The sequence below is a fragment of the Hesperophylax consimilis genome, chromosome 27, assembly GCF_061612785.1.
Source record: "Hesperophylax consimilis isolate HC1 chromosome 27, BYU_Hcon_1.0, whole genome shotgun sequence".
NCBI classification, from domain to species: Eukaryota; Metazoa; Arthropoda; class Insecta; order Trichoptera; family Limnephilidae; genus Hesperophylax; species Hesperophylax consimilis.
This window is the reverse complement of record NC_142862.1, coordinates 19,540,159-19,566,905: the sequence shown is the minus strand read 5'-3', so window position 1 is coordinate 19,566,905 and position 26,747 is coordinate 19,540,159. Positions and strand designations below refer to the sequence as shown.

The 26,747-nt window shown below is 35.5% G+C and overlaps 1 protein-coding gene across 3 annotated transcripts in view; it reads right to left on the bottom strand.

Moving 5' to 3' along the window:
- Positions 1 to 5,109: 5,109 nt before the first annotated feature.
- Positions 5,110 to 26,747, bottom strand: part of LOC149410716 (synaptic vesicle glycoprotein 2B-like) — a 56,187-nt gene continuing 34,549 nt past the window's right edge. For all 3 annotated transcript variants that reach the window (XM_089648439.1, XM_089648438.1, XM_089648440.1), the window contains exons 7-12: positions 23,640 to 23,760; positions 22,927 to 23,091; positions 21,431 to 21,807; positions 20,538 to 20,749; positions 19,496 to 19,655; positions 5,110 to 7,750 (exon numbers count right to left, since the gene is read on the bottom strand). In XM_089648439.1, the coding sequence (XP_089504565.1) occupies positions 7,570 to 7,750; positions 19,496 to 19,655; positions 20,538 to 20,749; positions 21,431 to 21,807; positions 22,927 to 23,091; positions 23,640 to 23,760 (1,216 nt within the window). In that variant the 3' untranslated portion in view covers positions 5,110 to 7,569. The remainder of the gene's footprint in view (positions 7,751 to 19,495; positions 19,656 to 20,537; positions 20,750 to 21,430; positions 21,808 to 22,926; positions 23,092 to 23,639; positions 23,761 to 26,747) is intronic.

Here is a 26,747-nt window from a genome sequence, read left to right as displayed (position 1 = left end):
TATTCAAAACAAACTTTTTAATTTTACTGGAGTCAGATTTGAAACAAGCTGTATGATTTTGTTGCCATGCCTATACAACACATTACCATTACCCAACTGTGTTGTTACATATTGTTCACATGCCCTCAACTTAAATAAATTCTAAAAAATCGTCTACCTACATACGGGAATCCATTGTTCGATTGGTTGAGATTTAAACCTGATCAAATGACTTTACAACACCGAGACTGACATGTTTGTAAGTTAGTATATATAGGTACCCTATTTTAGTCATTCACATAAAAAATTAAAATAAATAACGTGGACAGCAATTCATAGGTATTACAAAATTTTGTGGTTCTTCTGTGCACAATTTTTTTAATTTTATTTAATAAGACCACAAAATAATTGACAGACTTTGCTGGTTGGTTGTGATATAAATTGGGCATTAGATTATTATATTATTTGCAGGTTTTTATACGTTTCACGTCTAACCACTGACAAATAATAATATACAAAGTTTGGAGCGCACTGTGCTAAGTGCATAATTATAATAAACTAAATACAAGTTATACGATAGTTTAAATTGTTGGAATCATTATATTGGCTTCCTGCTTTTGACTCGTTTTGTACAACATTGTATATAATCCGTGGCCAGGAGTTTGGGCAGACATGAAAAGGTTTATTTCTGCACCGCTGAGTAAATTGAGCGAATACTCGTCAAGTAACTAATCATAAGATTAATATGGCTGTAACACAGACATTTACTTGACGGATGGCGCTCAGCGGTGGTGATATAACGGACAAGTGGCGCTAATCAACAGATTACTCAGAGCTTGTGAAATATCCCCAAGTATACTGTTAAGTTCTTTTCCATAGCTATGGTTTATTTTATCCAAAGAAATTCAGCAGAATCATCTTCTGAAACACTTTTAATTACTATTTATTTTAAAAGCATATAATAATTACATAATATAATATATTGTTTTAATCTCTGGTTAAATCACTGAAAAATAATGTTATTTATTGAAAATAAATTGATGTAGAATACAAAAAATGAGCCTGTATAATTTTTAGTCTAGTAACTATTCTTCGTGGCTTTGGAAACGATTGTTCAGTCCATTTGTCAGACATATCCAAAATGTGTTTGATACTTTCTTGCAAATCTTTTTTGTCAAAAAAAAACTAAATATATGACCCTAATGTTAACGTTGACCAGTTCCCTCCGTGTCTTTCACTTCCACTCGCCGGTGACAGTTTTGAGCTACTTGAGTTTTTGCCATCTTCCGTACAATCATAGTTCTATGATGGTGACCATTAGGATATTGCTTTCCTCATTATCTTGGAACTTAGCATTTGGAGAAGTCTGATTAATGAACTGGACGAACAAAATCTACATGACTGGTATGAGAGCAGTTCCAGATGTTTGCTGCTGGGTGACGATAGCCAACCTCCGATAAGAAAAGGCACCAGAAGAAGCATAATTGCAAGACTTCTGTGAAACTCACCTGCTGTAAATTGAATAGTGCTAAAGTGAAGTACATATGAAGTGAATAAAAAATGTAATAATTCTACAAGTGGAGGAGACGAACGGAGAACGGTAAGTAAAGTCGGGGACCTTAATTAAACTCTTGAGTTGGGTCAGGTCACGAGTCAGAATTACAGAAGAGTATGCATGAGACGATACATGATTGCGAACGAAGCAAGTATTGTGTGCCAAGACAGAAGACAATCGTGTGATGGACTATCTTCTCTGCCCACCTCTCTGGGGATACAAACTGATGACTAGTTAGTTAGCACGACGTAAGAGAGAATGGACAACTTTTCTTTTTTTTTATACAACTTATGTATATTCGCAAGTACGTAAAAAGAAATCACCAAAATTAGAAAAAAAATTTCAGTAGTTTTACAACCAACTTAATCTATTTCAAACGTCTAATAACCAAGTGCGCTTTTCGTAAATTCTAACCTTTTGTATGCATAAATGGCACTGTATAATATTAACTTGTTGATTGCTTCAAACCTCGTTGGGAGTAATTCGACTTGCATAAAATTCATGTTACGGAAAGGTCTACAGACACATTGTGTAAGTATTCTGACGATTTTCGATCCTTCCAATAGCTCAAAGTCGTCACCTTTTTGAAAGTATAGTAAATACCTTCATAAGTTATTTCAATAAAATTGAATATCTGTACCTATTTGTAAATGGGACAAGCGGGGATCTCGTTTTGTTATGTAGTTTTTACATAGGTTTTTTTTGCTTAATTCTTTGGCTAAGGGATATTATTTATTTCTTCATGTTCTGCATAAAACGGTAATGTACTAATGTATTTACGGAGATTATAAATCTGAAGTACATGTAAGTATAGAAGGTCATGGGGGCTAACTAACTAACAAACTAACCATCACGGAGTTTATCGCAGGGGTAGGCAGAGAGGACGGACCGCCAAACAACTCGGTCTTGGCACACACTCCTTGCCTCATTCACATTCATACATCGTCTCATACATACTCTTCTATTATTCTGACCCTTGACATGGCCCGACTCAAGTATCTGATTCACTTGGTCGTGCCATGTCTTCCTCGGGCGTCCCCGACTTCTGCTACCATTCACATTTGCATCGTATATTCTCCTTACACTCCTTTCTTCGCTCATTCGCTCTACATGCCCAAACCATCTAAGCGTCCCTTTCTTGATCTTACTCATTACGCTTACATCAGCCTTGCCTCTTTGCAAATTCCTCACACAATCATACATGGTTTTACCACACATACGCCTCAGGGATCTCATTTCACAGCATTCCATCTACTTTCATCCTTTCTTTGCATGCCTCACTTCCTGTGGACTGCTAACTTCGCTTCTTTGGAAAAAAAATTGTTAGCGCCAACTGCGTTCAGTTCTCCATTAATGGAGTTAGTTTTATTAATTTATAATATGCGTAAAAAGATAGTCGCTAAACTATCTGTAAATGATGTTGAAAATGTCAATGGTAAACGCAGAATCGTTCAAAATTTAGAATCTTTGGACTAGATATATATACTAGCAAAGGGCTCATTTCGTGTCTTCTATTTCAACGATTGATAAACAAGTATGTAATATGGTACAATATATTTTTTAATTATTATTTTTGATCTTAAATTAAATTTTCCAATCGATGTTTGATTTTTTATTATCTGTACACTATGAGAGTGGTGCAGGAGTCAGGGCTTTACACAACTTCGAGACAATGCGGTAATTGTAGCATAATACGGGCAGTGCCTGATCATCACAATCTACTGTCTAATACTGATACATGTGGTGTGGAAAATTTTGAAAAATGGCTACTTTTTAAAATTGGTGGAAAAAAATTTAAACATCAGAGAAAATACTCCAAAGATTATGGCTAAAAAATTGCTAGCTTTATCTAGTACTTAATTTCATTTACATAATCTGACAGCTGTCTCTATTTTTTTTAAATGTATATGGTTCAAATGACAAAAAATAACACTTTTATACAATTGAAAAGTTTAAAATCAAATCACTGGACACAACATAATTTTGACACAAAATAAAAAGATCTTTGAGATTTTCACGGATCTATTTTTGGGGTATTATGCCATGTTGCGCTACCCCCTTCTTTAGCCAACGTTTCGGACAACAATATATTTTCCATCATCAGGACACATCTGCCCTGATGATCGACAGAAGAAGGTAGCACAGCTCGGCATAGTACCCCAAAAATTAAATAATTTTTAAACAATTCTGTTTAGCAAATATCTAATTTATTGTGTGTTAAAAATATATAATTACATTACTACTTAATATGTGAAATGGAAGCCATATTTTTTAAGGATTAAAAGTTGATCAAAGAACCGTAAAGGACGCAGCACGAAGTGACCAATGTACCATATCCTCTAGGATTCTGTAATTTTGTGGTTTAACATTATTTATTTTTTAAATTAAATACGACATTCTTTAATATGGCCTATACATAATTGACAAAAATATGAGATATGCAAAATACACAACGGGTTTTAAAAAAAAAACATATATTTACAAAAAATTATATATCATTTTTACAAGTTTAAATAATACTTTTTGATGATGAATATACATGGGGTTGTAAAAACATATTATAAAGGTTACACGGGGGAAAATGTGAGACTCGTCAAAGACATTCTAAATTATAAAAAAAAATCATTTTTAAAATAATAGTGATTACGTCAGTGCTACTTTTCTTTCTTAAAACAACGGTGAATTTTTCCTTCCTGAACAGCAGGACCAAAATGTTTCTCACTCATAATGTAAACATCTCTTTTTTCTGTAACTATGGGACAAAGCACATTGATTTCTTATCTGTAACTGTGCAGTGATACATATTTCTCTCCTTTAACTATGGAATAATGCATGTTTGAACCTGTTATAACATGGTACTTAAAACTGTTATAACATGGTACTTATACTGTTATAACATGGTACTTAAAACTGTTATAACATGGTACTTACACTGTTATAACATGGTACTTAAAACTGTTATAACATGGTACTTACACTGTTATAACATGGTACTTATACTGTTATAACATGGTACTTAAAACTGTTATAACATGGTACTTACACTGTTATAACATGGTACTTAAAACTGTTATAACATGGTACTTACACTGTTATAAAATTGTACTTAAAACTGTTATAGCATGGTACATAAAACTTTTATAACATGGTACTTAAAACTTAATCTATCGCATCATGTGGCACAACGTATGCGTTTTAGCAAATACCCAAGATTTTTTTAATGTGAATACTGCACAAGATCCCAACTGCTCCCAACCCGTCTGGAGCCAGTGAGACTACGGCATCCCCAATAGGAGTATGTTGTGAGGATGAAGGTAGTGGGGAAGAGAAGGAGATGGGGAAGGAAAGGATATGAGAAAGAGGAAGGTGGGGAAGTATCTGGCTAATTAGATGTGGTCACCAAACATGGCTAAAGCCAATTCAATTTTGAATAGTGGTTTACACCAGGGCGATACTGAGGGTATCTTCCACTCTGCAACATGCCGCAAGTATATTGCAAGTGTATTGACGGCCGGCATAGTCCAGTGGTAACGCATTGGACTGCCATTCCGAAGGTCGCGGGTCAAGGTAGCAAAACAGTAATAATGTAGGTTACATTTGGTTTTGTGTAATATTTATTTTTTAAATTTTCGATGTCTATAATTTTCTAGTGGGCCCGGGCAGACGTTGTCCTGCCACAGACCGCCTTCTATGTGGGGAAGTTAAAGTTTGTGGTTGTATGTACTTTTGGTTGAGAAAATAAGTTAAGATCTCGACATCAGCGCCACCTATCTGGTTTAAAATGATCCAATATTTCAAGCTGGAACCAATATTAAGATTAATGTAAAATAAAGGAAATATTATACATAAAATAAATAAAAACGCATGAAAGAAAACCAAACTGCACAACTTGCACCACTAGGAGGTACTGCAGTCAAAATGTTTGTAAAAGCCTGGCTGGGCGTAAAACCGAAAACAAAAAAAATATACATTTTATTTAAATGTCTGTTGTGGCATTTATAACTAAACTAGTTCCAGCAAGAGATTGTAGGTGTCGTCATCGTTCTACATAGTATCTTCTGTCTTTTTCATTTTCAAAGAGGACGAACGTCGATTACGTCCGTACAACTCTCGCTGTGACTAGTTTATCCACAGTTTTTGGTTTTAGTGAAACTTTGAGGATCGCTTATACGACACGCATACGGGTATAGCTGCCAATAGATCATTTGTTCAACAAACTGCATAGATCAGGTTAATATCAGTATGATGCATGACGTACGAAATGGCGTTTGCAATGGCAGTTCAATTTATTGAAAAAATTATGCGTCTCTGCAGATTCTCCTGTGTAACCTTTGAATTTAATAAACAGGAAAGGTGCGTTACAACCTATTATGAGTTACAAACATATTACGTGTCATAAATTAATATTACCACTTGTCTTTCTTTATAAATCAGTCAAAAATATTATTTTTAAATAAAAACCTAAACCAAACATGCAGTTACATATATACTCAAAATTCGAGCCTTTTCAAAATAATCTTTTAAGGGTAAACATATATTTAATAATAACAATAACAAGTTACGACATACAGTAAAACCATCGTGTAATCTTTTCAAAGGTCCGGAAAAAACTTCTTAAGCGAAAACCTTGTAAGAGGGTTTCGCTGTAATGTCATTACTCAAGATTATAATATGATCATTGCAATTTACTTTCGGCCAACAGGGCTATGACAGAATTTATACATAAAGTGCGCAAACTTCAGGAGGTGGTTCTACATTCTACAAGATAAATAATTTTTTACATTTTAAGGTAGTTTTCAGGTACAAAAGTTGAATGTTTGTATGGAGAAAATAGTATTCTTCTATGGAAAAATATATTTGTAGGGGAAAAAAACAATGAAATTTCGTAAAAAGTTATTTATCTTTTTTACTTCTACCAACATTTAGAATCACCTCCCTAAGTTTGTGCACTTTAGCCCCGGACACCCTGTATAATGAAAATGCAATTAAGTTAAAATTATCAATTTTGAGTAATTTCAAATTAAACAGCAAAATTGGTAGTATTTTATTTAACAAAAGAGTCACACACACACACACACACACAACAATACGTCACAATTTAAAACACTCACTTAAAATAAATCAAGATACATAAACAAAAAAAAAAACTATGAATATTATTATGTATTATTATATTTATTGACTGCGGCAACACTAACGCTATGATATGGCAACAAAAATAATATATATCACATTATTTGCTTTTTTCTTCACTAAAAGTCATACACAATTATTGATATCATAAATTGTCTTTGGTATAGTAAATCGGAATATGAAAGTCATTGTAGACAATCATTTGTTCATTTTCAAAATATGTCAGTCTCTTTGTAAAACATTGCACTCTTAAAAAAAAAAAATTGTCTAAAATTTTTCTAAACGTCGACAACACCACTGGGATTGGAATTGGCTAAATAAAAATGTCCACCAACTCTACTAATTCAATTCACTAGTGTTCATTCCGCACAATATTTTTAATGTTAAAATATAACAAAATTACGATTAACCATAAGATTATATGACTACGCTTTATACAAATAATCATAGATGTCACTTCATGTTTTATGCACATTTATACAAAAAAAAGTTGACTTTTAAAAAAATTGATACTATTATTTACGTTCATAGGCAAAGCCAAAAATATTATTTTTCTACAAAGCTGTTAAATTTATTTAGAATCTTTAACTTTTAATTATTAATCACTCATGTCATTTTTTTATCACGATTTTAATATTATTTTTGGAATATTATTGTTTAAAAAAATATTTGTACAATAAATTATGTATTATGGCGGCAAGAAATGCGTTAAAAAAATCTCATTCAATTGACTAAAAAAATTTACCTAACCTAAAATATTTCATAAACTCGATTCAGCTTAATGAAACATTTGATTTCGTCAATAATAATTATTAGAAAAGACTATTTAATAAATGAAAAAAAAAAAATTGGGGCAAAATTAAAAATGGTCACTTTTTTGTTGTTTCGTTATTTTTTATAATTTACATCAGGTTGGGGCTGCTGTCGGTGATTCGTGTGGAGAAGACGGCGCCGGTGATGGTGACCAGCGCGGTCATGAGGGAACACAACACGTAGCTGTTGAGAGTCATGTTGGAGTATATCCCGGCCGCAATAAGGGCGGCTATGTTGGCCAGGGAATAGACGAAACCATGAGCGGTGCATCTGGAAAATAACCAGTAGTAATAATGAGTATAGTTTGAGATTGAAGGTAATTTGTATGTGTACACAGTGGAATGTGGTTATAACGATCACAGTAATAGCGAGTTCACGACTATAATGAGCAATAACAAAACCATATTTTAGTTCAGGCTTCTCTTCATATAATTGTTGGCTGTTATAACGAGATGGATTCCCCGATATACCGAGCAAATAATTTTGTCAACACAATTTGTGAATACATGAATGGGTCGCTGGCAGATGCGGCCCGTGACTGTAATTACCAGCAGTGCATTTCACTTTTAAAATGTACCTAGTCTGTAATTTAGGTGGAGCAAATTAATGAATGGGAACACCTACTGCAATTCATTCTATCTTCTAAGTTATATTTGTAAAATAACTGATTAAATAATACTAAATTATCTTGAAAATAAAGGACACTCAATTCATCGTTGAAAATATAGCGAAACCGTTTGATTTCACCGCCAACGAGTTCCAATGTGTTAATGTTGTTGCGTTAACATTGAACATTAGTATTTCTAAGCGAATCCATTCCAAACGCATTGGATTACGCATGATCAAAGTGATGCAAAATTCACTCGCCGTCAAAGCACTTCGATAATGCACGGATGGGTTATGTATCTGCACTGCTGTAACACGTAATTTGACGTTAAGAGTGTAATCTGTCTCGCTCATGTCACCGTTTCGGCTACTTCGGGCTGTCTCGATACCGCCCGACGCTGTTTTAGTAGTATGGTAAAAGTTGGTTCTGTGCATATCGGGGTATGCACATTGCACGACCGCTTGCTCTTGCGCGGGATTTTTTTACTAGAAGATAGCTCAAATAATGACCAGACGGGAATTACGAATTTCTTAAATCGATCACTGGGGCACAGATGTCGTTGTAATTTGTTATATGGAGATTGAAGACAAGCAGTGCAATGCACAAATGCACGTACCAAGGAACCGCCTCTGGTCGCTGGGTCTGTAAAATAGTTGGAAATTATTCAAGAATTTCTCGAAGTATTTAGTAACAAAGGGGTGAGAATTTCCTATGCCATTAGGGACGGATTCGTATTTTTTATGGCACTACCTGTGTAAGATTGTCGGCAATGTGAACCATTTGCTATCCATCGGGCACAATGTAAAAAAATTGTCATAAAATCTGCGAAATTTGTTTCCTTTTTACATCTACTTTTGTATTACAACTCATCATCAATTTTGTTTTAAAAACAAATAAATATGTTTATGAAGGTACCTAGTTAAAGTGCCATGCCAGTGATGCAAAACTTTTTCAGCAGAGGGGCCGCTTTTCCTATTTTTCAAATAGGTTGCAACCTACAAGCGGATTTTTTTTTGTTTTCGTTGAGGGGGTTGACAGCGAAATTCATGAGTTAAGGTTTCTGTTGAATTTTGTGTTAAACAAACCGGTTCTTCAAATTAGGTTCCATTTAGGAAATGCAACGTAAATTAACCAAAACTCTTTAACTCTTTTTTAACAATAAAAAAATGTTCACAGCCAGGGTTTTAAAGAATTACCCCAAAAATTTAGATTTTTCTCTATAGCCCGAGTGGGCCGTCTGAAAATGACATGCGTGCCGCAAGAATGGGGCCGCGGGTTGTGCATCACTGGTTTGTGACAAATAAATTTTTACAGCCGAAAACCAAAACAATCCCGCATTTATGACAAGTGCGATTTTACAAGCGGTAGGTAGTAGGTACAGTACGCACAAGCTAGTAATAAGGAGATACACAATTTATTGATATTTTTGTTGGAAGCCTTGAACCAGGTGATGATAGTTATAATGCGTTGATTGTTTTGAAGAGGAAATTGAGAAGCATGAAAGAAAAACCTTAAAAAAAATCATTGATAGTAAATTTGAGTGACATAAATGTATTTTTCAAATTTATTTTGTTAAGGCGATGCCATACGTAGTAATGCAAAATCATGTGTTTTTGGTTTGAAAATTTGGTCACCTAGAAATGTTTCAGATGCTTTAATTAAATACTGCGAGTAGAATACATCTTGGCCTTTGAAATAATCGAGTATTTTTTAGATAAGTCTTTTTATAAGCCCAGAAAAAAATAATGTAAAGGCCTATGAAAACTGCTTTAATGTTCTACTTACGAACCCATTTTCGGTTATAATTTTATTGTATAATGTGGCAAATTAAGTTATTTATAAAATGATCAAAATTTTTTTAAATATTTATGCCTGAACATCCACAAAATAAAATAAAAGGCACTTTTTGGCCATGTTTTTTTCCTGCATAAATCAAAACAGGCGGATGGTGTTAAGCGGGAATTTAAACCTTATCGCCATCTACGTAAGGGTTGTTATTGATAGCGGATCAATTTAAAATATTACACGACGTAGTGCATCGCCTTATAGGTAATACCTACTCGTATTTTGAAAATATTCTTTACATTTGCGAATATATTGAGAGTAGAGGCATTTAGGTAGGTACATACGGCTATTAAAAAACCAATTTGGATATAACGAATAACGGCTATAAGGAGCAAATTTAGTTGGTCCCCTCCTGCTCGTTATAACCAAGTTTGAATGTATATATTTGAATATCCATATGAAAACTTACATTGCGTAATTTATTATTGATCATGATTGTTTCAGAATTTCCCATGGATTGCTTTCAATTTAAATAATATATTTCACCCCTTGAATGTCGGAGTGAGGAATCTGTGGGGCAATAATTTGTAGAACTGCGTGAAATTCACCATGATGAGTTTTGTTAAAAAATCGGGATAAGTTTTTTTAACAATTGTTTTCTGTTTACCAGATAAGATTTATTAAGCAAGACATTTTCTCGGAATTTATTTAATATTAGAGATACAAACAGTACATGATTTACAGTGATGAAACAATATAAAGAAATTAGATAGGTACTTCATGTTGGGTACCTATCATATGTTTCCTTGTAATGTCTGTGGTATGTTTTTTTTCCTTAATTACCAGGTGACGTGTGTTGTGTGGAGGTGTGTGTGTGTGTGTGTGTCTGTATGTATGCGCATTGAACAGTTTATATTATTGACATGATGCCACATTTGAATTTGTGCAGTGAATCCGCAAAAATGTCAATGTTAGAGTTTAGACAAATATTATTTATAGTATGAAGAGCTTGGTTAATTGGCGAATTAGATGCTCCATTTGTTTATAATTAAGCGTGTAGAATAGCACTGTATGTCGTGTACGTCTCAAAGGTATGTTAAAGTTAATAAAGGACAGAAGTTCGGTACAGTCGATGTTATTGTTTAAAATTCTATGTATAAATATTGAGTCAGCTACTACTAGCCTTTGCTGCAAAGTTTCAAATGTACATTCAAAGTTATTGTTAAATTTGGATGTACAGTAAAACTCGCTTAAGAAGTTCCCACTTAAGAAGTTTTCACGCTTAAGAAGTTTTGATTTTTGGTCCCTTCAAAATTCCATACAAAAAACACGATTTTTTCCCACATAAGAAGTTTTAGAGCTAAAACTGCTTCCCGCTTAAGAGGTTTTAGAAATCCGGCGGTAAAATCAACACAAACGAAATATTGTATCGCAAAATATCTAAAATGAACCTTTTTCCAAGTCATAAATTGAAAGACGTTGACTGAAACCCATACCTAGTACCTGAGACCATAAAACCCTTTGTCGGCCGCCGGGCCGTAAGCCGTAACCTGCCGTAACCAATAAACATCCAATAAATAAACCAAATACCCCGTCTCCTAATCCCCTAACTAGGTAAAATAGCAATGGAACGAATAAACAATGCGGAATTATGTAACAAATATGCAAGCGTCTTTAAGGCCGAAATAACATGAAAGATTATATTAAACTCAACCTTAATGACAACGTGGGCTAGATCTACATTTGCATACATTTGACGCCTCCTTCAATAATCTTCTCTTTGACAATGAACATAGAGATGTTTCGTAATATTATTGTATAAAATTTTTATTCCATCGAATTTGTAAAACACGAAAAACTTTTGATAATCTATCGGATCACGGTTAATACGGAATATTTCACCTTTAAATACATAACAACATGATTATATGGCGGGGGAGATGGTAAAATATGCATTATAATTACGTTTTTTTCATTCAAACATCGAAAATTGCCGTGCATCATATTTCATCTGACATTTGTCGTAAATTAAGTTTGAAGGTTAGGAAATACATATGCATAAATTTAAAATGTAGATTGAAACGAAACTTCGCAAATGATTTTTCTAGTTTTTGGATGCGTTCACAGATTATACATAATTCCAGCGTCAAACAGCTTGTATGATATAACTTTCTGATTCAAGCATCAAGCCATTAATTTATGTGCAAAATCGTAGCTATTCGATGTCTGCTAGTTAGGTAGGACCATAAATGAACCTACAGGTACATAATATTGAGCTGCGCATATTATTTTCATAAGGAATTTCTAGAAAAGGATTAAAATATCTTTAAAAATATACGATAGTCGACTGTGCCTGGCGAAAATACATCATAACAATAGTCTCTCAAATCTCAAATGCCATTGGAGCAAGCAGCAAGCGTGCAAAAAATTTAAAGTCCGCCAACTAATAAGCAGTTTGCCGCGTAGACTTTGTGAGATTTTTCTGTGCAGTGCCATGGCAGGGTTGCAGTACGCAAACGGTTCTGAGGCAAAGAACCCGCTATCATTAGTTTGCGGTTAACAAAATTACTTGCGGTGTCCTTTTATCAAACCGCTTGGTAAAATTAACTACAACAAGTCTTTCTTTCTCCCTCAGTTCATATAGTAAACGAAAGCGTAAAAAAGAGACGGCGTATATCCACAGCTCTGTCTTCAACTGTCAAGTTAAGAGTTAGTAATCACTAACAAGTAAATATGTATAATCCATTGCCTTTACACCAATTTAAAATAAGATCAACAGTATGAACCTTTTGGAATGCTGCAACTTTTACTATCCGAATTCGAGTGGCTTTTTCGAGGGATGTACTTTAACAGTTTTAAAATTGTGTTTACTTTGTCCATGGGATGGTTTTGTTTTGATTTGTAATGTTTAGTCAAAATTTTACAACAAAAGAATTCAATAATAGAGTTAAGCAATCTACTATAGATAAATACTTCGAAAAAAAAAAAAAATTTATATGTAGGTATGTAAATAAACTTTTTATAATCAACTATGTTCTACCATTTTTCATTTATTTCACATTCCCACCTTTTTCTAAATACAAATGTAATACTAATTACCATGATAACTAGAAGATGTATATATATATATTTTTTTTTTTGACCGCTTGGATCATATGAGCTTGTTTTCACAACAATTTAACGTAGGTAGACATAGGAATGACGTATGCCCCGGACTAGAGTTATTAAATGGCTAAAATTGAATCCCACTTAAGAAGTTTTCACACTTAAGAAGTTTTTTTTCCCCGGTCCCTTGGAAAACTTCTTAAGAGAGTTTCACTGTAATATATTTTATAAATTTGTTTTGGACACATTCTATACTATCTATGTAAAGTATATACTGTGGATTCCAAATTGGTGATGCATATTCCAGTGTACTTCCGACTAATGTGAAATATAACATTAGGATTGTACGCGGATTACTGAATACTTTACTTACACGTAGCACGAAACCAAGCATTTTATACAAACTATTAACGATTGAGTCAATGTGCTAATTAAATATAAGTTTGGTATCAAGGTAAAAACTGAGGTATTTACATTCCGTTTTAGAGATGACAGGTTCATTGTTGAGTGAATATGAGTACTTAATTACGTGTTTATTTCAAGTGAATGTCGTAGTGTGACATTTAGAAACGTTGATATCTAGACAGTTAACTTTGCAATAGCTAACTTAAGAAGAAAAAAAACTCCAATTTTAAACAACTGTTAACCTCTAAGACAAAGACTTTTATTTACTGTGTGTTCCTTTGAGAACTGTCAAAACGTGATAATTTTTGTGTTATTTACGAGTTTTGCTAAAAGCTTCATAACTCACGTTTTGGGAAACGTAGCCTCATTCTAAAAAATGTTTTGGAGAGATTATGAAATCCACTATCTTATTGTGTTGTTATACGTAAATATTTGCGTTTCTAAATATACATTTTATGAAAACGTCAAAAATATGTAAAAATCGCTGACCATTATTTCAAAGCCGTGAAAAATGTACCTTTTTCTGAGTATCATAAAGAAATAACACTTTATATATTGAAGAAATATAATTAAAAACTATTAGTCACCTCAAAATATTAACCGTCCAAACTAAAATATTTTTAATAAATTATTTAGAAACGCAATAAATTATGAACGAACAAGATGACAGATCCAATCGGCTTAGATAATGCACCTCTACGTTCCATAGATATTCTTGAATACAGACGCGTAGCGTTATTCATTATCGATACTCTGTTTTTTAAATCATGGCAATCCGTATACTAGTAATGGAAATAAATCGATTTTTGTAAAATCTCGCGCGTTTACGTGAAAAGACGTTCTAATGTCTTGACCGCTATTATCATATTTACGTCTTTTGACGTTCTAATGTTCTGAGTGGTTAAAAAACTATATTCATAGGAATATATAAACAGGCTATATTATTTCTACATAAACCTGACTACATAGCGTACATGAAAAACAACAATCAAAAAGTGTTTTCAAAGAAATAATGACCTTTACATGTACTCAAATATTTTCATTTTTGCGATGCCGTTATAAACGAATTTTGACATTCATAGACTATTTATTCTATTTTGTCTCCTATACAGTTTTCAAAGCATAAAGGTGTAAATCGAAAGCAAAACATTCCAGCGTGGATGGCATTAGAACAGTCTCCGGAGCACAATCGCCGAATTCAGTCATAAAAATAAAAAGTCCCAGGAGTACGATTGGCACACCACTCATAAGATTATGTATACTGCATTACTTTCCGATTTGCTCTTTCATAATACAGTCATACTTGTTTTTAACTCTTTGCACGCGGCCGTATCAACTGTTGTTACGGCAAAAAGTCTATACTCACATGCGGCTGTATCAACAGTTGATACGGAAACTTTGACGGCCGATATTCCAGCGCTCTTTCGTCATAAATGTATTTCTTGCTCACTTGGACATTCGCAGAACTATCACGATGCTGACATCTACAAGAATTTCTCAAAAATAAAATTGTATTTCATAAAAAAAGATCGATAATCAAGTGCGCCTCTTCGCGCCTTTTAGTTTACATTTTTGTCAACGGATGGCGTTAGTACTAGTACGTCATTCACAACTTTTCATAACTAAAAATGATAAGTGATTATGGTGTCCCACTTGTGTCTATCACCTAAGTACACACACGCCGAGTGAATGGCGGGACCACATTCAAAATATACGGTACGTCTTAGTATGAAATTTTATGTTTTTGTTTTTATAAACATCTAAGAGTGTTGACACACGAGGATTTGTTTTCATATTGTGGAGAATAATCTGTTCTGTCTATATAGTCCAATAAATCATGCCAGAATGCTATAATTTGACAATTAATTGAGTGCATAGGTATTTGAAAATATGTACCGCGTACGGGTATAGATAAAACGGAGCAAATTAACGCGTTCAAAAGGTTAAGGGGTGTATGGCCCAGGAATCTCATTTCTATCACATTCTTCCTCTGCCAGTTCCATTTGTAACTTGTTATGACAATGATAACTGCTTTCTTCTAATGAATAGATTAAAGGTGTTGTTTTTAAATAACACTCGGTGTCAGAGGTATAAATGGCTAATGAGGAAAAACGTTTTTCAGAATACCTGAAAAGCTTACTGTAGTGTTTGGTGTTTGCGCTCGGGTAGCTTCGAGTTCTACCGAAGATAACCGAACGCTACTACAGGCCTTGTATGACATCGTCGGCTGGCGCGAAGTCATTCCCTCGCTAGACGGCCTTTAGGCTACTTGTTACTTGAATTGTCAGTATATTATATTACGATTAAAACAACCTCCGTATATCAGAATCTACGACTTTTAATAGAGATATTACCAGATCCCTATCCTTGATAGAATACTGGAGATTAAGGGCCCAGTATTCTATAACCTGTTAACATCAATACGTTACAGTGGCGCAGCTTAAAAAGGAGTATACGGAAACAGTTTTTCGGATTGCCGGCAAGTCGGATTATTTCACACCAGTGACTTGCGAAAAAAAATCTCCGGGATTTTATTGTCAAGGTGACAATAAATGGAGATATACTGGGCATAATAAGGACAATTGGAAGTAAATAATTTCGTAGTTCTGGGTAACAAAGACCAGACGAAGAATCCAGCGAAGAATCAATAATTTCGTGGTTCTGGGTAACAAAGACCAGACGAAGAATCCAGCGAAGAATAAATAACCACGTGGTCCTGGGTAACAAAGACCAGATCGGTGGCCCTGGGTAACAAAGACCAGACAAGTTTCACAGAAGAAGAAGATTTGGAATTCCGGGAAGCGGCTGGGCGCTGGACTGCATCGGCGCCGGTTCCTGGAGTCAGGTTGTCTTGTTTCTTGTTTGTTTTCTGGAAGGTGTTATTGTTGCCGGGTGGGTTTTTTTTTTTTGGTTGTTGTCGTTGCAATCATGGAATCGGGCGGAATTTCCAGGTTCTCCCACGTTAATGGAGATTGGAGTCTATTCCGCTTGAGGTTAGAACAGTTCCTTCTAATTCGTGATGACATTAAAACGACTAAGTTAGATGCTTCACAGAAACGCGCTTATTTGCTGAATCTTCTGGAAGCGGAGACATTAACTCTTTTGATCAACTTATGTTTCCCTGATAAAGTTTCAGACGTGGCATTCGATCAGTTAATAGAATTAATTGAGAAACATTGTTCCAGACCGCGATCGGTATTCAAGGAACGAGAAAAATTTTATCAAGCCAAGCAATCGCATGGGGAATCGGTTAGAGATTTCGCGGTCCGTCTAAGGGGTTTATCTTCTTTTTGCGAATTTGGAACGCGCTTGCCAGAAAGCTTAGCGGATGCCTTTGCAATCGGTATTTTACCAGGCCGGGCTAAGGAGAAAATTTTTCTAGAGGGAACTAAATTAACATTTAACGAGATGGAAGAGTTAGCAATAACGGTTTCAGCGTTAGACAATCTGGTTCCGGAAATTAAATCTGAATTTTCCGCAGAGAATTCGGATGTGAACGCCATTTCGAATCGTTCAAATTCGCCCGGGAGACATTCGTCGCGTTCGAGAGAAACTCAAGGTTTTTCAAGGTTATCTCGTTCAAAGAGCCCCGAACCGAGGAATAAAAAATGTACGATTTGCGGTGAAGATCATGTAGAAAAATATTGTAAATTCAAGAACGCAAAATGTTTTAATTGTCACAAGGTAGGGCATTTGAAGAAATTTTGTAGGAATCACAAGGTTAATCCGATTTTTGAACAATCCCAGAATAATAGTATTTCATACATTAATCCGTTTAGGGCTAATGTGGTAATTAACGAAGTGAAATGTGCTGCTATGATTGATTCAGGGGCAAGCATGTCGGTCATGCCGGATTTTATTTTCAATCGTTATTTTAGAAATGTAACATTGTCACCAGATAAGCGTACTTTATCAGGATACGATGGCAAACCACTTAATCTTGTAGGCAGTGCCTGTTTTACCGTAGAATACAATAATCTTAAAAATAATTTATTATTTACTGTTGTGGTTAATGGCACGGAATTGATAGTGGGTAGGGATTTTATGGAGATTTTTAATCTGAAGATAGTTCCTGTGATGAATAATTCGGTTTCATCAATCAAGGACAAAATCTGTTTTATTGAAAATTGTGAGCATGTAAATTTTCAAGCAGTTGTGGTAGCCACCGCAGCGGACAGCGAATTACAGCTGGTATTTAGGTATTTGCGGCAGGGCTGGCCCAAACGAGTAAATCGTGATAGCAGTATATGGAAATATTGGCTAAAAAGGAACGAACTTTCTATCGTAGGAGATTGTTTGTTTTTGCAACACAGAATAGTTATACCTTTTTCTCTCCAAAAGCAAGTGTTAGATTCTTTACACAGGTCACATCTTGGTATTGTTAAAATGAAGGGAATAGCTAGAGCATATTTTTGGTGGACAACTCTGAACAATGACTTGGAGAAAGTCGTTCAATCATGTTCAGATTGTGCGTTGTCAAAACAGTCAGCACCAAAAAGTCAATTGGCGGTTTGGCCAAATCCAGGTAAAGCTTGGAGTAGGGTACACGTAGATTACTGTGGGCCTTTAGCGGGGAAGATGTTCCTTGTGGTGTGTGACTCATTCTCCAAATGGTTGGACTGTATTGAAGTACAGAAGGCAGATTCAACTCATACGATTTTAGAATTGAGGAAAATTTTTTCTAATTTTGGCAACCCTGACTTAATTGTGTCTGACAATGGCTCAGTTTTTACAAGTGAGGAATTTAGAGGGTTCTTAAAGGAGAACAATATTAAACTTATGACTTCTCCTGTGAAACACCCCCAGTCAAACGGATTGGCGGAAAACGCTGTTAAAACTTCGAAAACGTTCCTCAAGAAACTGTTAGTAAACGGTAAATTCCCACTAAATTTTAATGTCAAGTTATTAAATTTTTTAATGGACTATAGAAATTCTTTGCATTGCTCGACAGGTATTGAACCAGCGGTACTGTTATTAGGAAGGAGGCTGCGTTCTACTTTCGACAATTTAATTCCAGTGAAAAATGGTGATGAGTTTTCGGAAAAAGTCAAGCAAGCAAACGTTAACATTTCTAAAGCTCAATCTGATCAGGTTAAGTTTTACAAAGGGGTTAAAACCAGGGTTTTTAAAGTTGGACAAAAGTGTTTAACAAAAGATTATCGTCAGGATAATAAAGTAGTTTGGGCTAAGGGAGTAGTCTCTAGGAAGCTAGGTAAAAAAGTTTATATTATTAAGATAGGGAACACAGATGTGACATGGAAGAGACATGTCGACCAAATGAGGGAAATGTCAGTGAGCTGGAAGGAAGATGGCAATAGTGCACAGCATCCCGCGTCTGAAATTTCGAGGAATGAGCCTCATGAGTTAGAGACTTCAACCTTATTGCGTGGATTCACTGGTTTTCCTCCTGATTTCAGGTTGGCGGCAGAGGAGGTGGTGTCGGAGCAGACACAGGCCCGGCAACAGAGACCATGGTCGGGGAGATTGCGGCCAAGACGCGAGACACCCACATCTTCCAGAGGAAACGGGGCAACTTGACCCAGGCACCGCGGTTGTTAGTCTTAGGATTATTTGTTAAAACCAAATGTAATATAAAATGAATATCTATGTTGTGATTTATATATATGTGAAATATTAATGTTGGTTTGTAAGTAGCTTCAGAATTGAAGGAGGGAAGGTGTAGTGTTTGGTGTTTGCGCTCGGGTAGCTTCGAGTTCTACCGAAGATAACCGAACGCTACTACAGGCCTTGTATGACATCGTCGGCTGGCGCGAAGTCATTCCCTCGCTAGACGGCCTTTAGGCTACTTGTTACTTGAATTGTCAGTATATTATATTACGATTAAAACAACCTCCGTATATCAGAATCTACGACTTTTAATAGAGATATTACCAGATCCCTATCCTTGATAGAATACTGGAGATTAAGGGCCCAGTATTCTATAACCTGTTAACATCAATACGTTACACTTACGCAAAGATTGCTTAATTTAACAAGAAGAAAAAGCATGTTCCAAACTCCCCTATAACAAGACGAGAGATAATACAAGTCTCCTTAGCTTGCATCAAGTAACAAGTAATTAAAAGTGTATGCATAAAGATAGGATAACTAACCTCAAATGCACGGGGTAGGACTCCATGACGAGTATGGTGACTCCCACGTAAGCCATGACCAGAAAGCCAATGAAGATGGCGCAGTAGATAACTATGGAGTCCTCCGACTGCAGGAAGTATATGCCAGGAGTGGATATGGAGGCAATCACAAGGGCGCCAACTAAAAATGAGAAAATCTATATAAATAAAAATGTAAATGTTAGTTAGTCAAAATCTTACTGTTCTTCACTGATTGCTTTGAAATTTTGACATAACGTTGCATTCATATAGCTTGTTTTTATATACCTTCTAAACAGCGCACTCGGTTGGACGTAAAAGCAACACGCGCTATTGTTTCTTTATCTGCACAGACAGACAGAGCCACAGCAACGCGTGGCAGGATACAGCTAGTTGCATTAAGAAGGAACTTGAGTGCAAAATATTATGGTTTAAAAAACATATAATCATTTAGATCAATAATCGTCACTGAGAACAATTAAAAAAGTAAGACATTCAAACGCCCTGTGATTGGTCGGCAGGTTCTGACAGCACTTAGACAGCTACCTCACAGGTAGGTCGGCTAAAATTATCTTTCATGTAAAATAGCTACATATAACACTAGGAACAACACAACACAGGTGAACTCCTAGCGTGGAGGACAATATCCTATACCTTTGTAATACAAATATATTTAAGAATAAATAAAAAATAAATAAAAATAAAAACATTGTTTATTTTTTGTAAATAAAACCTTTAATTTCTTAGCATATGCTGAAACCCTTATTAAAATTAAAAAATGAAACAATGTACGAATGAAGTGTTTACTAGTCTCTGCAAACATGTGTTAAAGAGTGTAATACCACATTTCGCATGAATGGCGACTCGAATCACGAGGCGAATGGCCAGGCAAATGTTTAATCAGTTCACTCGTCATTTGTCTGGCCAGATTGGTTCATACCGCGTTTACACAAGCATGAATATGTAAATGCGGTATAAGATGAATATTAATACAATAAGCCTAACAAATTTTGGAGAAGTTACAAAGTTATCAACGGTGTATTACCTGTAGTGGGTACCACGGGTGCTACGGTCATGAGCAGACAGGCCACGAGCGAGGCACCGGCGATGGCGGCATGGCTGCGGATAACCTCGCCAGTGTAGATGTTATGGTCGGCCTCCAGCGGGCAGGCGGGCGACAGGCCCAGGATGGTGCTGTTGACGAGGCGGCACCCCGCGTCCATGTGGCGCGCCGTGTTCAGGTCTGTGTCTATGAATCTGCCAGATAACATCAGCATTATATGTCAAATCCTTAATCTGTTTGTACATCAATGACCTTTTGCCGTGTGCACCAATTCACTGTTACGTAGTCATCTACTGTCATAGTAAGGTCCATGTTAGCCTTTTATTTGATACATACATGGCGTACAAAATCCAAAGACTGGGAAGGCTTTGAAACAGAGAATGGACAGTTTCCAAGAGGGGTAAGAATAATCTCAACAAATTTAATCTTAAAAAGAACCCATCATGTCCGATTACATTTAAAAGGGATCAAAATGATAATTTAGTCTTCTTCAATGGAAGTAATCTTCCGAACAAGCTCTCCATTGCTTGGTATAACTTTACAGCTCAAGCAAGGGGTCTCCATCGAAACCAGAGTCAAGTTAGCCTCTCAGAAGATGGGGCGTTCTGTACAGGGGTCCGAAATTACTTAAATAGTACACAAGTGCGTCCTGTTGACCACCTCTGGTCTGGAGCTACAAAATACCTGAAAAACCCTTGAGTCTGTGCAGAAATGGGTTCATTCCTTCCTTTCCTCAAAAAGACCCTCCACATAGCATCCTCAAAGATAACATAAGCCCTGAGGGTAATTATTATGTAGTACTGCGTAGAGTTAGTGTAAAAATAATCTTTAATCCAAAGAACTGCATATAATTTATGTAAAAAAAAAATACTAACCTGGTTCCTTGAAACAGGCTGCCCTCAAAGAAAGTATACGAGCTCATTATGTTGGAGAACTCCACATCCGTGAAGGCGCAGAACCTGAACACAACGTGCGAGAACGTCACATCGCGGAATGTGCAGTTAACGAATGTGGAATTCTCATAGATCACATTCTCGATGGAGGACTCGTTGAACAGCTCGTTCTCGTAGCTGGCGTTGTAGACGCGACTAGTGTTCGCCTGGAAGGCGGCGTTCTTGTTGCGAATGATCAGGCCCGGCGAGTAAATAGTGAGGCCCACTTGGCAGAAGAGCACGCAGCACAGGATGGACGCTAGGATACCGGTGGTGCGCGCGAATGGAGGGGAAAAGAGTTGGAGGAATGAGTTCCAGAACTGAAAATAAAGAGTAAAATCAATGTCAGTTTTTTCTTGTGTAGACTGTGATGTTGCAACTGCCCAGTCAGTCTGTCTGAAGGAGTATTGGCTTTTCCTTGGGGAATGTTGTGAGGTTGAAGGAAGTGAGGAGGATTGTGAAATAAAGGTTTTTTTTATGTGAACGAGGCACAAATCCAGGAGCCAAATCTGGGCTGGAGCACCAACGATAAACGTACTTGAATCTGTGTAAAGGAGGGTGGTCTGTCTGATTGACAATTCGTTGTAACAGACTGATTACTATCTCTAAAGCACAGGCGCAATGTAGGCATGTTGAGTCTGTTTTAAAGATATTTCAATGGAGCTTGCTCTAAGGAGCAAGCAGCACTGATCCCCTGTGCACCGGTGCGAAACTCAACAGACACTAGCGAAACACCTATTCACAGATGAGGTTGACTTCACGAAAACTGGTCATTTTTTCGGCTCATTTTTGTGAGTTTGCTCATATGAGAACGAGCTGCCGGCATTATATTTCCTCCTTCATATAATCCGGGCCTCTTCAAGACCAGCATTGATAAATCAGGCTGAAGAGAGAAGGGAGGGGAAGGAGGGGTTCGCTCTCCAACTTCTCGTTAAAATATTAAATTTAATTTTGTGTGTTAAACCAATTGTAAATAAACTTGAAAGTAACTTTATAAGCGTTTTTATTTGATTTATAAGCAACCTTTGACATATCATACCTTTATAACACTACTTAAAACAAGTAAAAATTTTATATTTATCGTAAAAAATATAAATAATAAATATGAGTATAAAAGCCTGCACATCTCCCTAATCAGATCTGTCTTTTTTTAATGTGAATACTACACAAGAGTCTGAACTGTTGATAAAAGTCTGGAGCCAGTGGCACTATGACATACCAAATCAGGGTATATTGTGACGTTCAATAAATATAGAAAAAAAATTTACATTAAAATGGTAAAATGTTGTTTATGCAATGATGGAGGACTAAGTTAGCCGAGGAATTGTATCCACGACATAATTGTCAAATTATTACAAACCTGTTTAACCTTATTTATAATAACATCCCAAAGATAAGAGATTCAATATCACATTGACATAATAAAGTAGTTTGTATACCTGGTGGACGCTGTATGCCATGTCCGCCAGTACGGAGCTAGGTGGTGCCTGGTTGCGCCCACAGCCGCTGCGCTTGGGGGGCAGCTCCAGCTCGCTGAGCTGGTAGCCCGAGCCGCCGGCCGCTCCACCGCCCGAGCCCCCCGACCTGTTCTTCTTGTAAATGCGCTGTAATAAGATTGACCACAATGATGGTTAGTTTATTATGTTAGAGACTGCGCATCAGAGAAAATGTGCCCAATTTAAATGGTGCTTTGTGATTAAAGGGCGAAAAAAGCTATCCGTGCACAACTGTTGACTCCGTACAAATTGTAAGTGTGGCCCACTGTAGAATTCGATAGTTACTTTAGGTTGGATAATTGGACAGTCCGTTTGATAGATTCCCTTATCTTGACAAATGGATTGCGGCACTTTGGAGCACAGACATCGGATGGGAATACTGTCCTTGTTCTACCAGAATTTCAATGGATGATGCTCCGAGGAAGCAGCATCATAGTAGACATATATCACATGACAACGGGTCGCTTCTACGACTCGTTCTTGTGTTCAACAGCTCGGCTGTGGGATGATTTGCCGACCTTTGTGTTTCCCCTCTCCTGTTCACTCTTTCTTCTTTCTTTCAAAAATGAGGGACTCAGGGTCTGGAGTTTTGATCATTTGCAGTGTGGAGTAATAAGCTTCTGAAAATTATAAACAAAAGTGAAGTGTTAATGGACCTGGTAAATCATTAGGGCTTCCACTTCTCTCCCACACTCCAGAAGGTACCGGGGGGACTCGTGTGCCCACACCAGGCCGGCCAGGGCGAATATGGTGGGCAGGGAACACAGCAGCAGATACCTGCAACCAAGACAATATCATTAATTCACAAACTTTACTTCAAACTTCATCATCATCACGGGGTTATATCCCTCGCCACTCGCCACCAGTCTAGTACTTTCGAGCAATATTTTGATTCGGAATGGTTTTTTTTTATTTTATTTTATTTTTTTTTTATTTATTCACATTTAAACCCGCTAAACTACTTATGTAGTTTGTCAGCAGGGACATAGAGACAACATTTATACATTCATAAGATACAATTTGAACGGTACCTAATTACATAAATTGGTTACATTGCAGAAAAGTTTAAATAGCAGCATAAAAGCCTTATATAATAAGCAAGTAAAAATAAATGTATGAACAAATTAGTATTATCAACATAAAACATAAAAGCCTTATAAAATAAGCAAGTAAAAATAAATGTATGAACAAATTAGTATTATCAACAAGTACATCAATAGTTTCATAAATAGAGGTAGGTAGTCAGGTATTACAAAATAATTGTTTTTCCATTTTCTAAGAATATGAATTCCATTTCAGGGGCATCAGTATAGATCATTATTATCCAATAACCATTTCCTTAGATTATATTTAACATTAGCAGTATACATGTTATTATTTTTAATTGTCATTGGTAATAAGTTAAACATTTTGGGTACTATATAGTTTAAAGTTCTTTCACCATATTTATTAGTACATTTCGGAACTACCAGTCCTTCATTTTGAGTGAATCTTGTGTTATGTTTATGGCAAACTCTTTCCCTATACAATGAATCAGACAATATAACATGTTGACTTACAATATTATAAAACAATAATCCTCTGACAGGTAAAATATTCAGAGACTTGTATATTAATTTAATGTTACTTCTGTGTTGATTGTCATATTTATGGATTAACAATTTTATAATGGAGTTTTGTAATGTTTGTATATAGCTTATATTAGTTTTACAAGAATGTCCCCAAGAAGTAATTCCATAACGTATATTGGATTCAGCCAGAGATAAGTAGATTAACTTTAAAGTACTTATAGGCACGAAATATTTTATTTTATAAATCCTACCCACAATAGCTCGTAGACGTTTACAAACATTAGCAATTTGTACATCCCATTTCATGTAGCAGTCAATAGTAACACCCAAATATACATAACTTTTGACAAAATCAATGGTTTCACATGAACAGGGCTGTGCAACATTTTTATGTATGCAGTCAAATGTGTGTGTATATAATGAAGGAATTACATTACATCTGGCGTGTGGAGATCTGATGTGCATAATTTTAGTTTTTTTGGCGTTTATAAAGAGGCCTGCATCATGCGACCATTTCAGTAGGGCAATAAAATCATGTTGCATAAGGTTCATTGCAGTAACCAGATCTTCGTGCGATATTACGAGCGCCGTATCGTCTGCATATACAAAATGTTTAGCAAATGAAAACAATTTTCTCATAATTGAGACATAAATAATATAAAGGGTTGGCCCTAGAATTGACCCCTGTGCAACACCTGTTGAGATATATTTTCTTTTGCTAAATTTTTTAAGAATTTTTACTCTTATTTGTCGATCAGTTAGTAAATTTTTTAATAAAACTAGCAGCTTTCCTCTAATTCCTATTGCCTCCAGTGTTTCTAATAGTTTATTTGTATCAATGGTATCAAATGCCTTAGAGTTGTCTATGAATAAAACCAAAACTTGTTTTTTTAGATTTAATTCATAATTTATGTGATTTGAAAATTCCTGAAGCAGCATTTCCGTACTTTTTTTCTTTTGAAATCCATATTGGTTGGGATCCAACAAAGAGAAAGATTCTAGATATTTATTAAGTTTTATGGAAATGTATTTTTCAAGTATTTTTTCTAGGGCTGGCAATATGCTTATTGGCCTATAATTTTGAATATCTGTATGTTTGCCCCCTTTGTAAATTGGCCTAATGATGCTACTTTTTAGTTCATCTGGTATTACTGCTTGCGATAAAATTAAATTGATAAAGTGTGTTATAACAGGCCCTAAAATATTAATATGTGTCTTAATGTCAAACATTCGAATGTTGTCAATCCCTGGTGACTTTGAATTGTTTAATTTGCTAACAATAATATTGATTTCTTGGCAGGTAGCTCTGGGTAGGTACATACTATGTTGCACTTCATTCGGCCTGACGGTCGATGCTAAATATTCACATTTATGTATCATAGAGCTAACACTATTTGTAAAATATTCAACAAACTTATCTGCTACGGTTTCTTCATTATTCGTATTTAACATATATTTCGAGATTATTTCATCACAACTACTTTTGGACTTGCGTCCTAATAATTTATTTATTTCATCCCAAGTTTTTTTTGTATTTCCAAAATAATTTTTGAATTTATTGTTAAAAAAGGTAGACTTACATTTAATAATTTCTTTTGTCACCTTATTTCTGAAAGTTTTATATTCCAATTCAAAGAATTGATTGCTAGGAAAATTCTTCCACCTTCTGTACAATGAATCTTTTTTTTTAATGTTTTCTAAGATATTAGAAGTTATCCAAGGTTTTATTGACAGAGGTCTTTTTTTGGGTTTATAATTCATAACGATTTTACTCTGTTCATACAAATTCTTAAAGTTGTTTTTAATTTTACTATATAGTATATTGCAATCTTGTTCCTCAAGCAAGGAGTGCCACTTAAAATTATGAATGTTTTTGTCGATTTTGTTTTGCGATAAAAACGAAATTCTTTCCCCGTGTTCTGGGGCTTCTTTCCTTGCACTATGTTTAATATTAACTGCAGTTAAAAAGTGATCCGCTATAGTAATATTATTACATACACATGAGGAAAGAGAATCGCTTTGTTTACATCCACTGTTAAATCGGACAAATATGTGGTCTAAACAAGTACGAGTAACTTTTCCTGCTAAAACTGCTTCTCTAGTTACGTCACAAATACATTTGATTAAATAATTATCCGACATTATATTTTCATATGCCATAATAATAGGGTTTTGACAATTTAACAAGTCTAG